The sequence below is a fragment of the Microtus pennsylvanicus genome, chromosome 10, assembly GCF_037038515.1.
Source record: "Microtus pennsylvanicus isolate mMicPen1 chromosome 10, mMicPen1.hap1, whole genome shotgun sequence".
Classification (NCBI taxonomy): domain Eukaryota; kingdom Metazoa; phylum Chordata; class Mammalia; order Rodentia; family Cricetidae; genus Microtus; species Microtus pennsylvanicus.
The window spans coordinates 49,682,123-49,694,697 of NC_134588.1; the positions used below are offsets into that span (position 1 = coordinate 49,682,123).

Genomic DNA, 12,575 nt, shown 5'->3' on the forward strand with positions numbered 1-12,575 from the left:
GGTCCAAATATACAAGAGCTCGCACACTTATGTACTATACCTCTGGTTTAGACAGTGGATTTCCATGTCAAAAATGAAAATTCTGTGGCGCACGCCTTTAATCCCAGCACTCGGGAGGCAGAGGCAGGCGGATCTCTGGGAGTTTGAGGCCAGCTTGGTCTACAAGAGCTAGTTCCAGGACAGGAACCAAAAGCTACAGAGAAACCCTGTCTCGAAAAATCAAAAAAAAAAAAAATGAAAATTCTGGATGTCCTAAGAATCAGGGGAACCAGCTTTTTCTTCCTGCTTGTAGCACACTGTTCTGCCAAGTCCTACTCAGGATTTCACCTCACAAGAAGCTTCGACAAAGGAGCTAACTAAATATCGAGGAAGCCCTATGAAACAATCCCTAAGAAAGTTTAAGTAGAGGCAAAAGATGTAACATTTTCCCTTAGAACAGGTAGAAAAATGGAGTAGGAATCACCAGGGGGGAAAAAAGTATTAATAGGAAAACATGATACAATAATATATATTAAAATCTTTATTTTTTTTCAGATTGAAACCCATAGAACACATTAGAAATTTGTTTGGTGTCTTACCAAGTACAACCTCTGTCTGCACAACAGCTCCAAGAGGAAATCCTAGGCAGATCAAACAAGAGGGCAATGAAACCTACACCACCCTTTAGACAAATAAATTAGCTTCCCAGTAAGTTATTCCCAGCTTCCCCCAATAGTTTATGAGGATCACCTTAGCTCCTAAACACTGTGACAGTGCAGTACCCAGCCCCACTCACCACCCAGACTAGAGAACTAGAGGGGAGAAAAGCCAGCCTCCCCAGGGAGCACGTTTCACAGTCAGGTCCCTGGCTCAGCAGACGCTGATGAACATGCTAATCTTTACCGGCCAAGTCCTTTCTCAATGTCAGTATTTCCTTGTGTCAAAGTAAATCTATTTTCCTTGGCAGAATGCACACACGGCCTCATTACCCTCAACACCTCTACCCACCTGTGCTGAGCCTGGATCCCAGGCTGCAAAAGGGGGGCTTGCTGACAGCAGCTGTCCTATGATCATAAGAGAAGGTCATGTGCTGATCAGAGGGATCCAGGGAGGGGTGAGAAGGGAGGCTGAAGGAATGTGGTGCATGGAGAGGGAGAGCCAAAGTGTGAGTGTCTGAAAGAAAACATGAAGCCTTTGGATGACAATGCTGTCCCCAGCACTGGGAAAGTAGAGAAGCTGTCAGGGTTCACTCTGCTAAAAGAATGTAATAAAGGTACCTGAATTCTTCCATTTTCTTCCTAAAATTTAGTTTGACACTTAACCCTAAGTGCAAACAGGTAAACATACTTTAAAAATACCATTCGTCTCCAGCACACTGGAGCCTACTGTTTTGAAAGAGACTTACTTATAGTCCTCCCCAAAGCACAATGCAGCCTGAGACTAAGGGACAGTTTGGGGAATATAAATTCTATATCCAAATTTCCCTTTGCAACTAAAGAGGTGGGAGCAAACGAGGAGCCAGCAATGGGTTCTGGCTTGTTCTGCAGATGGTCGGTTGGCAAATGTGCTCTAGAACTGACAAAATCCTCTGGTGACTTGATTATGACAGCCCTAACGCTAAAATGACCCCAGAAGAGGCCAGAGTCACAACACCTTTGAAAAATGTATCTGTCTTATTTCCCCCAACAGAACTTTGTGTCTATAAATTTGGGGCTAGAAGCTTATGGCTGGTCCACAGCCCCACCCATCATGCCAAGATTCACCCAAATACACCTTTCCTACCTTAACCCAACTCCACCTTAGAACACAGGTTTATATTCTAATCGCTGTGTCTCAATTCTAACTTTATCCACTGTGGGTCTGAGTACCTCCTAATGCCATGAGTGTGAAAAAAAGCGCGAATGGCTTTTCTCTAATTTTTTTTCAGAGCAGCTTTTCTGCCTGCTCTTTTCCTCAGAAGAATCTCGTGCCTTCAACGTTACAAGTGAGGCTCCTTGTCACTCACTGCACCAGTGGACAGAGTGCTGACCCACAGCCCAGTCAACACTGAGGGGAGGGCTGACTGCAGCCATCTGTTGGCTCCCACTTTCGCAAGTCTAACCACATTAATCTCAAATTCAACTGTGAATCTGCAAGTGGCCTGGAAACTGGACTCAATACCTCCTTTTGCTAACACTATTACAGTGTTTTGTGCTAATATTTGTTTTATTAAGTTCAATATCCGAGTTTTAAAAAACGCAGCCTATTCCTTAATCTACCTCAAAATGCACATAAAATGTGCAAATGTTCCTAACTCCACGCCTTTTAAAAGTTGTTATAGGTTACTAGGTTTCACCATGAGAAACCTGGGGTCTTACCCTCGGAAGGTAGCTGCCTCAAGCCAGGCTCCATGGCTGGCACTGAATGTCAAGGAAAGCACTGGAAGGCTGGTCTTACAGAAGTCCAGAACCACACAAGAGGCGGAGGGAACACACAGCTCTCGGAGTGTGGACATGTCCCTAGTCCTGGAATTTACCACAGCTGCTTACATGTGAAATGACTTCGCTAGAATACAGAACTAAACCTCAACTTCAAGGAGATGGAAGAATTCTACTACACCAAATGAGGTTTGAAGAATAGAATTTGGATTTGATATGAACCAAAAATATTGAGGCTCTTTGTGGTAGTCTCCTCAGTTTCAAGGCTCAGAAGGCTTATCATTTTTCACTCCGCTACCTCCAGGACCCCCGCCTCAAGCTCCAGCCAGCTACTAGCAGGGCGCATTCTCATAAGAAGGCACAGACAAGCCACCACCTCCTAGAAACAGCAGCATCACTGATTAAATGCCTCACACCTGAAAAGAGAAAGGAGAGCTGGGCATGCTTGTTCATACTTATAATCCTAGCACGTGGAAGGCTGAGGCAGGAGGATTGCTGCCAGTTTAGAGCCAGCCTGGGTTACATATTAAGTTCCAGACCAGCATGGGCTAGAGTGAGAGCCTATAGTATCCTTCAAAATAAATAATGCTGATGCAAGAAAAGGGGGGAGGGAGGAAAACTGAGGATGAAGGGATCACAGGCACCTAACTTGAATTACTTCAGCTTGTTCTGCTACTTTGGGCAAAAGGTGGACGTGGAAGTAAATTAGTGTTCATAGGGGACCATGCTTGGGTTGTAATCATATTTCCTCCAGAGATAATTCTGGTTATTTGAACAGACTGGAGGATGAGTGTTTGCTTTGGACATATCCAAGAACCTAAACTCAGGGGAAGCTGTTTTTCAATAAGCCAATCATCTTCCTGGTTCTACAGAGTAAGCCCCTCCCTCTTCTCTTCCCTGAGATGTCAAAACCACAGCACTCAATAGCTAAGAGCCCCAACATCGTCCTGCCCTTCTCCCCCTCCATCAGACTGTGCTATTTTGTTGATGCCACTATGGAGGAACAGTACATTTTCCAGTCTGACTAGTTCTGCCTTTTTTGTTTTGTTTTTAAGACACAAGGAACTGCAAAGTGATCTACAGAATCCATGGGTGTAGAGAAAGGACGGCAAAGTTCACCGTAGACATACACACTCTCGAACCAATTCCTTAGCCAGTGCCACACCTGCTTGTCCTTTGGAGTGGGAATAAGACTGACCAGACCTGGTGCTTGCTGCTTGAAGGGTCAACTGCCGAGGACTCCAGGTGATTCTGCAGACAAGCGTCCACGACAACACTGCAGAAAACACCAGGCACTCCCAGGGCTGCCCTGTCTTCTACCACCAGAACCCGCTGCTGGCCACTTCCAGGCCCTCACATGCCATTTGGAATTGATTGTGCTGTTTCTCTATCTTCGTAAAAACCAGTTCCACTTGTTTCACGTTGTGGGTTACAAGTGGGAGAGCGGCATCCTGTCTTCCACCAGCACCGTGTCCATCCCAAACTGGTCAGTGCACTGCTTGACGGTGGCAAGGACATTGAGGAGCCGCTGGTCTACAGTGTCCAAGTGTGGATCAGAGAGCACAGGGGAGATGGGGTCGTGGGCCATGGCAGATTTTAAGGCAGACTTTAGCACTCCGTTCTTTAGGTAGTTGAGTCTATTCCAGGTTGAGACCCGAATGCTGGAGGACAGAGTTTTAAAGAAGTTACAGAACATTCTTCCATCACACTCAGTAAAGCTTGGGTAGTAGGGAAGGCATTTAAAATCATGTAAAATATTTCAACTAAAAAAAGTACCACTTCTATTTCAGACTTAAGCTCTGTAATAGAAGTAAGCCGCACTGCCATGCTGTAAATTTGGGGAGTAATTAGAGATTCGTACAAAGATCTGTACACATTCACTACGGTAAGGAGAGAACTGAAGCAATCGAAATGTCTACCAAGTGAGACATACTTCAGATTATGGCTGACACATCAGGGAATACCATGCAGCCATTAAAAAGTTTGAAAACTCGCCGGGCGGTGGTGGCGCATGCCTTTAATCCCAGCACTCGGGAGGCAGAGGCAGGCGGATCTCTGTGAGTTTGAGACCAGCCTGGTCTACAGAGCTAGTTCCAGGACAGGCTCCAAAACCACAGAGAAACCCTGTCTCGAAAAACAAACAAACAAACAAACAAACAAACAAAAAGTTTGAAAACTGAGTGGCATGGGGAAATGTCCATGACAACTACATTAGAGCTGAGAAAGTCAGTGAGAAAAACTCACTGCCTGTTTGTAGGGAAACTAACCTGCATGATCAGTGATGAAACTACAGGATTAGAGCGAACTTTATGTTACAGGAGTTATCGCAGATGCTCAGGGGTGATTGTAACTTTATTATTCAAATATTTCTGGATTTAAAAAATTCTACCATTAATAATAGAAAAATATTTACTCTAAAAATATCTCTTCTTTTGCCAAGAGATGATGGCGGACACCTTTAATCCCAGCACTCAGGAGGCAGAGGTAGGTGGTTCTCAGTGAGTTCGAGGTCAGACTGGTCTACAGAGTGAGTTCCAGGACAGCCAGGGTTTTCAGGACAGAGACCAGTATGGCACGTGCCCAATCTGAGTCACTCTGTGGGTCCACAATGTGCCTTGAAGGTGGCCCAGAGGCTTAGCAGAGCCACCTCTTCCTCTGCAGATCGTGACACCAGTGCTGACTGTCTGTATTCTACGTACTCTCAGCTTTCCAATCTCAGTAAGGAGAAGTACTGCCCAGGTAAGTAAATGTGACTTTCTAAAGAACTCTGTTTCTTACTGAAAAAGAAAAGGCCGAGCACGGTGGCACAGACTGGATGTAATCCTGGCACTTGGAGGACTGAAGCAAGGGTGCTGGGACTTTGAAGGCAGCCTAGGCTATATAGTGAGACCCTGTGAAGAAACAGAGGACTTTGAAGGCAGCCTAGGCTGTATAGGGAGACCCTGTGAAGAAACAAAGGACTTTGAAGGCAGCCTAGGCTATATAGTGAGACCCTGTGAAGAAACAGAGGACTTTGAAGGCAGCCTAGGCTGTATAGTGAGACCCTGTGAAGAAACAAAGGAAGAGGACAGATGGACGGAGATGGGTGGGCTGAAGAGCTCAGTCAGTAAAGAGCTCTGCAAGCACAAGGACTTGAGCTGATCCCCACAGTTCATGTAAAAAGACACTGGGCATAGTGGGACCTACTTGCAAACCTGGAGTCAGGGAGATGGAGACACGGGGATCCCTGGGGCTTAATGGCCAGCCAGCCTAGCCTACTTGATGAGTTCCAGGGCAATGAAAGACCTTGGTGGACAGTTCCTGAGGATGGCACCAAGACTGCCCTCTAGCCTACACACATACTTGCACACATACAACAGCATAAGTTTGTGTGTGCGGAGAGTGAGGGTGGAGTGTAGCTCAGCGGTAAAATACTTGCTTGTAGGCACAAGACCTGGATGTAGTCCTAGTACTGGAAACCAGACAGACAGACAAGGGAAAAAGAGAATAAAGGCAAAGCTGCAGGGGCTATGTTTATGGGCTGACTAGGACTAGAGTTTTCCCAGATCTGCTTTCACAGACAAATGAGGCAAATCCTGCTGGTTCTTGATGTGCAAACTTCAAAATCAGTCCAGGAGCAGGGACCAGAAGCATGAGCTCCTAGGGCAGACTTTACTTCATTTTCTTGATCTACTTCTCGATTTCTTTATTCTCTAATATATTTAAATCACATATTAAATAGAGGAAGTTATTTTTGGATTAGATAATTTCAAACTAAGATATATAAACTCCAGGGGGCAGGACTTGAAACCAAATGGTAAACCAGATGTAGCAACTGAGAATACAGTTTCTAACAGATTTTTTTAAAAAACTATTAATTTTTTTTTTTGAGATTGGTTTAGTCTGTAGCCTGGCTGGCCTGGAACTCACTCTGTAGACCAGGTAGCCTCAAATTCACAGAGATCCACCCGCTTTTGCGCTCTAGGTGCTGGGGTTAAAGCCAAACTAGATTATTTTTAGTATGTGGTAGGGATAAGAAGCCAAACACACACACATGACTTAGATACTACAAACTCAAAACAAATTCTGAGCTTTGGGTGAGCCGCCTCTGTGCTCCCCTCAGCTCTGTCAGGGTGTACAGGTCTGTAGATGTAGAAAAAGCAACCAGGATGTTTTAAGGTCAAGGAAACGGATGGACTGGACCTGAACCTGAAGGAAGCAATGCAGCAGACACACCTGCTGGGCATTACTTACATGCAACACTGATAGAGAGGGGCAAGAATGCTTCTCTCATCCAGCGAGGGGTTCCCAAAGCTGAAAATTAAATTAAGACAGTGAATTAGGTGCAAGTGTTTGCTCCCTTCAGCATCAAAGTAAGAACATATGCTGTAAAAACCCAACTGTGATCCTAGATAATTTCATGCTCCAACAGCTTAAATAATTTAAATTAAAAATAAGCCAGGCATCACTAATTAGACACAGGATCATTAACAGTCTGAACTAAAGTATCAAACAGCAAACAAACTCATGTAACAAGGAACAAGATGCTACAAGATGCTGGACCACAGCTGTGGTGTCACTCTGTGAACTCCCAGTGCAGAGGGAGAAGGCAGAAATCCTAAGTCTGTACACCTGTAAGAGATGCAGAGAGAACGCCAGGCTTGGGATCCCTGCCAGAGTCCCCTAGAAGGCAGGGGAACATTTACTTCCAGAATCACGAAACCATATTCCTGTAAGCAAAGGTGTTGGCAGCTTCAAACCAGAAAAACTGCCCAGGGGCTTTCAGAGGTTGAGACAGAACCCACTCAAAGCAGATACAAAAATGGTATTTCATTAGGAATGAAAAGGTGATTCTGGGGGAAATGGTCACACTTTCACTTTTTTTTTTTTCAAGACAGTCAGTGTTTCTTTGTCTGTTCTGGAACTTGCTCTGTAGATCAGGCTGGTCTCAAATTCATAGAGATTTTCCTGCCCCTGCCTCCCAAGTATTAAAGGTGTGAGCCACCACTGCCTGGTGCCTTCCGTTCTTTTCCTGGAATCTCTCCTTAATGACTGGAGAAGCCTCTAGCCCTAACAATAGTGCAGGCAAAGCAGCTGCTATCCTTTGAATATTTCTGCGGCCCACAAACTCTTGTTGCAACTTAATCCCCAATGCAAGGCTATAAAAAGGCTAAGTCCAGGATAGTTTTGATCCCAAGTCCTCCCACCCCAATCCCCAGGCTCATCTAAGGCACTAGTTGCCAGCTGTAGCACTGTAGAGAGGTAAAGAAGTCTTCAGTAGGTGGGGTCCAGTGGAAGGAAATCAGGCCACTGGCGTGCATTCTTGATGGGGATTTTGGGACCCTGACCTTTTTCTTGTTGTTCTGTTTCCCAAACGCCACGAGGCCAGCAGCTTTGCTCTAAATGTGCTCCCAGACGTGATGATTCTGCCTCATCACAGGCCCAAAAGCAATGAAGCCAACAAACCTCTGAAACCATGAACTGAAATATGCATTTCATTCCTACAAGTTGATTTATGGCAGTATGTGTATTTGAAAGGTCACCTACCCTAGAGAATGTACTCTTTCACACAGACACCAACAACATAGTCCTGCTATACCTTTTGGCATTATCAAGAAGAATAAGCATGCTAGCGCCTTCATCATCTTGAAAGCTTTCATAGTGATGGCGGTCGGCATTGCCAATCAAGTAATCAAAGACAGCGGTGTCAATGATGTCCAAGAGGCGTGGGCCTGAGTCATAGGGGGACGTTTTCTTCACAGCATCGCAGTAGCTCTCATCGTATTCCCACCTGGAGACAAGCGGCGTCACAAGGGTTACTGAGTGCCAGCTACACCTGACTATAGAGTTTAGCTCCTAAGAGTCCTACAAAAGCCACATGCTAAGTTTGGTTGCCAGCTGTGATATTATTAGGAGGTGGGGCCTTGTGGTAGGAAGCTGAGCAGTTGAGAACAAGCCTAGAAGGAGGATCTGGCTACCCTGGCCTTCCTTCTCATTGTCTGCTTCCTAGCCACCATGAGGAGAACAGCTTTTCTCCGTAGCGGATGTGCTGCCTTGATACTGTATGACCATAAGTCTCAACACAAGAGAGCAAACCAAGCTGGGCTAAAACTTTAGAAACTGTGAGCTAAAAGAACCTTTCTTCTTTTAAAACATTCGGCATTTTGCTAGTGACGGAAAGTTAATGAAGAAAATTGGCACCAAGATAGGTTCATTGTTGTGACTATCTCTGACAGCGAGATTCAAAGGTCTTTGGAATTGGTTTGCAAAGTTAGAAAAGTTTAGAGAAGCAAGCTAAGGAAAGCAGAGAATGCTGGAAACACACATTTCTGGGAGGTTCTGGTAGGAATACAGTTAGTCAAAGCTGTACTGACAGGTTTGAGATGGAACAGGCACCTCACTGGGAAGTAGACTAGAAGCTTATGTTACATTCTCAAGAAAATCTGTCTATGTTTTGTACTTACCCTGAAACTCTCTACAAAGGCTTATATGGTAGAGGCAATTTCAAGGCAGCAGAGTGAGAATTACTGGCTGCTTTTAGCCATATTTACTGTGAGAAGTGGAATCAAAATGCAGGGTAGAAAGCTCTAAAAAGCTTGTAGTTGAACCAGGAAAGAAGTACATATAAAGTTCAAGGCAAGAAAGGTACGCTTGCTGAAAAAACTAGCACCATTAAAAATAAAAAAAATTAAAAAAAAAAGAAAAAAAAAAGAAAGTAGCTGGAGGCATCTCAGGAACCTGCAAGACTGTCCATCCCAGGCTAAACCTCTGTGTTCAACCATCAAGATACCAAAGAGGCCACTGTGATCCACTTATCCACTGGATAAGCTCAAAATAGTGCCAGACCTTGTCATCATCCAAGTGACGCTAGTGTTGCAGGCATACAGAATTTAAGACTTGTGGAGCCATGTCCACTGAGATTCCAAAGGTGTCCTGAGAGGTTGTACAGACAGGACTGGCGTTCTGTACAGTCCAAGAGCATGATGTATAAAGTGGTGAGAGTAAAGCCAATGGACAGATGGCTGGCTCCTATTCAGGAAGGGCAACTGGAGCGGTACAGCAAAGAATTAAGTCAGGCACACAGGAGCCTTTACCTAGCCAATTTGCCCTCTCGGTAAGTCCTGCCCCACGGGTGTCGATGTTTCTGTAGAGGCCACACATCTGGAAGCCACAGTGTGATGGATCCCTCCATCATGTCTCCATCAGCACACGCTGGCTCTGTTTCTCGACAGTAATAGCACTTCCCATAGAAACATGTATTGTTCCCTGCAGGGCAGAAATGAGTCAGATATACTTAAAGAAGAAAATTAAGAACCCAAATTCTCCCCCAAACAAGATCAAACAGCTAAGTAAACAGGCAACACGAAAATTAAAATCCTGATGTTGGTCCATTTCATGCATGTTTTCCTATATAGGTAAAAAGAGCAGACAGCATAAAACAATCTCCAATGAATGAAACGTTATATACTAGAAAGCAAATCTTCCTGTGTCTCCTTATACCCAGCCTCTCTCCCAGAAGTGAGCCTCCATCACAGATTTGCTCTCAACTCAAAAGAATTAATGGAAACAATGTCTTCGTGTTCTTTATCAAAGCTGAGATTTTGGCCAAAGTACCCAGAGGAGAGAGTCTGGTCACATATGGGGGAGCAGGAACAGGTAGGCAAATACACTGAGGATAATGGGAACTAGGTTCCTCACAGATGGAGAAGGAAGAAAAGATGGTCAGAGTAAACCCTGCCATGAATTAGAATCAGATACTAGTTTTTTTTTTTTAGATCATTAAAGTTCTTTTATTTATTTATTTATTTATTTATTTATTAAAGATTTCTGTCTCTTCCCCGCCGCCGCCTCCCATTTCCCTCCCCCTCCCCCAATTAAGTCTCCCCCCAGCCCGAAAAGCAATCAGGGTTCCCTGTCCTGTGGGAAGTCCAAGGAACCCCCACCTCCATCCAGGTCTAGTAAGTTGAGCATCCAACCTGCCTAGGCTCCCACAAAGCCAGTGCGTGCAGTAGGATCAGAAACCCATTGCCATTGTTCTTGAGTTCTCAGTAGTCCTCATTGTCCGCTATGTTCAGAGAGTCCGGTTTTATCCCAGGCTTTTCCAGACCCAGATACTAGTTTTAATACACACCCAGAGATAATGGCACAGATGTGTGTATGTGCATTTGTGCCTGTGTATATAAACCTGTATTTCCTACTATGCCCTTCAACAGAACCTAGAAACAATGAGATCCAGGACTTACTGAAACATTGGTTCCCTGTTCTTCTCCCTTTCTTCTTGTGGTGATAGAGCCTCATATATACCAGGCAAGTACTCTAGCACTGATGTATATACCCAGTCCTCGTTTTGAGGCAGGCCTTGAACTTACAAGGCTTCCTGCCTCAACCCCACAAACACCTGGAATTAAAGCTTATACTACAAGACCCAGCTTCACCTATCACTTTCTAAAGACCATTTTGATACTATAGTAAAGGAGGGGGGCACTCACTGAACAAGTAGCTGCCTCCAGGGCTGAGTCAGGGAAGATACTGATGTGTCTGGACTATACTGACGTCACCAGCTGTAAGGAAGGGCTCAGAGAATGACACCATCCCAAGGACATGAGGCTCTTTCTCTTTGCTCTTATTTTAGGATCATTTTCACAGTTCTTTACTCCTTATGACATTTAAAATAGTCTTTGTCTATTTCTACTCTAAAATGTTAGTATTTCCAATGTAATCAAGTTAAATTTATAATCTTAAAGTTGCTGGGTAGTGATAGTGCGTGCCTTTAATCCCAGCACAAGAGCCAAAGGCAGGTGTTTCTCTGAGTTCCAGGCCAGCCTGGTTTACAGAGTGAGTTTCAGGACAGTCAAGGATACAAAGAGAAACTCAGTCTCAAGAAGAGAGAGAGAGAGAGAGAGAGAGAGAGAGAGAGAGAGAGAGAGAGAGAGAGAGAGAGAGAGAGAGAGATATTAAGGTAGAGAGGGTGATATAACAGCTTTGGGGGTGTGCTATAATTGATTAGGTTCTGTGTAGTACATACTTTGCTTGACCTGGGAAATAAAAGCAAGTGGAAAGAAGTAGATCTCTAGGCTTTGCTAGGAAGCCAGCCCAGTTGGGGAGCCCCGTGTCAGGGAAAGACTGTGTAGCTGTGGGATAATGCTCTTACACACTGTAAAGATGTACTTGTACTGATTTAACAAAACACTGACTGGCCAGCAGACAGGCAGAAAGTATAGGCAGGTGACCAGATTAGAGGAAAGGCAGAAATGCAGTTGCAAGCCAGACACAGAGGAAGTAAGACGAGAATGCCTTATGGAGCAAAGGTCCCAAGCTGCATGGCTAAACATAGGTAAGAATTATGGGTTAAAAAAAGAATTATGGGTTAATTTAAGTTGTAAGAGCTAGTTAGTAATAAACCTGAGCAATAGGTCAAACAGTTTATAATTAATATAAGCTTCTGTGTGTTAATTTGGGACTAAACGGCTGTTGGAACCAGATGGGACAGAAATTTCCATCTATACCCTGTCTCAAAAACAACACAAGGAAGATATGCCTGAGAAACAGCAGCCAAGCTGCCCTCTAGCCTCCACAAACACATGTGCACACAAAAGATAGTTGACAGAAAATACAAATGGCTCTTACACAAATAACAGATGTTACATATGAAACAAACAAAAAGCCCAAAAAGTTTCAGGATACATTATTATTATTGATGTTTTTGTTTTGAGACAGGGCTTCTCTGTGTAGTCCTGGAACTTACTTTGTAGACCAGGCTGACCTCAAAACTCAATAGAACCACCTGCCTCTGCCTCCTGAGTGCTGGGATTAAAAGTGTACACCACCATTGCCTGGCTCAGGCTGCATTATTAATGATAGTGCAGGGGGTGGGGCACAACTCTCATATATTGCTACAGGTAAGGTAAATTAATTGTCTATGAGAGTAATGTGACTATATTCACTAAAATTCAAGCTGCACATACAGCCTAGTCAGTGCTCTCATGAGCTATAGTCCCAGCCCCTGAAACAGAAGCTATTTCAGTAAGAAGCTGCACGATGCTGAGCATGAGATTACAGTCTCCAAGCATGCTCGTTCCTCCACTGTCAGATGGTGAAAAGGAAACATGCCTATGTCAATGCTTAGACAATCAAAACAGCATCTACCACTCTGAATAATGACTAACTGCCTTCCTGACTTCGTATCTCCATTACACTCGG

General features: G+C 44.4%; 1 protein-coding gene across 2 annotated transcripts in view; it reads right to left on the reverse strand.

Annotated features, from left to right (window-relative positions):
• Window positions 1–497: 497 nt before the first annotated feature.
• Fam20b (FAM20B glycosaminoglycan xylosylkinase) overlaps window positions 498–12,575 on the reverse strand; it is a 38,902-nt gene continuing 26,824 nt past the window's right edge. For both annotated transcript variants that reach the window (XM_075988327.1, XM_075988328.1), the window contains exons 5-8: window positions 9,470–9,641; window positions 7,975–8,166; window positions 6,630–6,689; window positions 498–4,057 (exon numbers count right to left, since the gene is read on the reverse strand). In XM_075988327.1, the coding sequence (XP_075844442.1) occupies window positions 3,826–4,057; window positions 6,630–6,689; window positions 7,975–8,166; window positions 9,470–9,641 (656 nt within the window). In that variant the 3' untranslated portion in view covers window positions 498–3,825. The remainder of the gene's footprint in view (window positions 4,058–6,629; window positions 6,690–7,974; window positions 8,167–9,469; window positions 9,642–12,575) is intronic.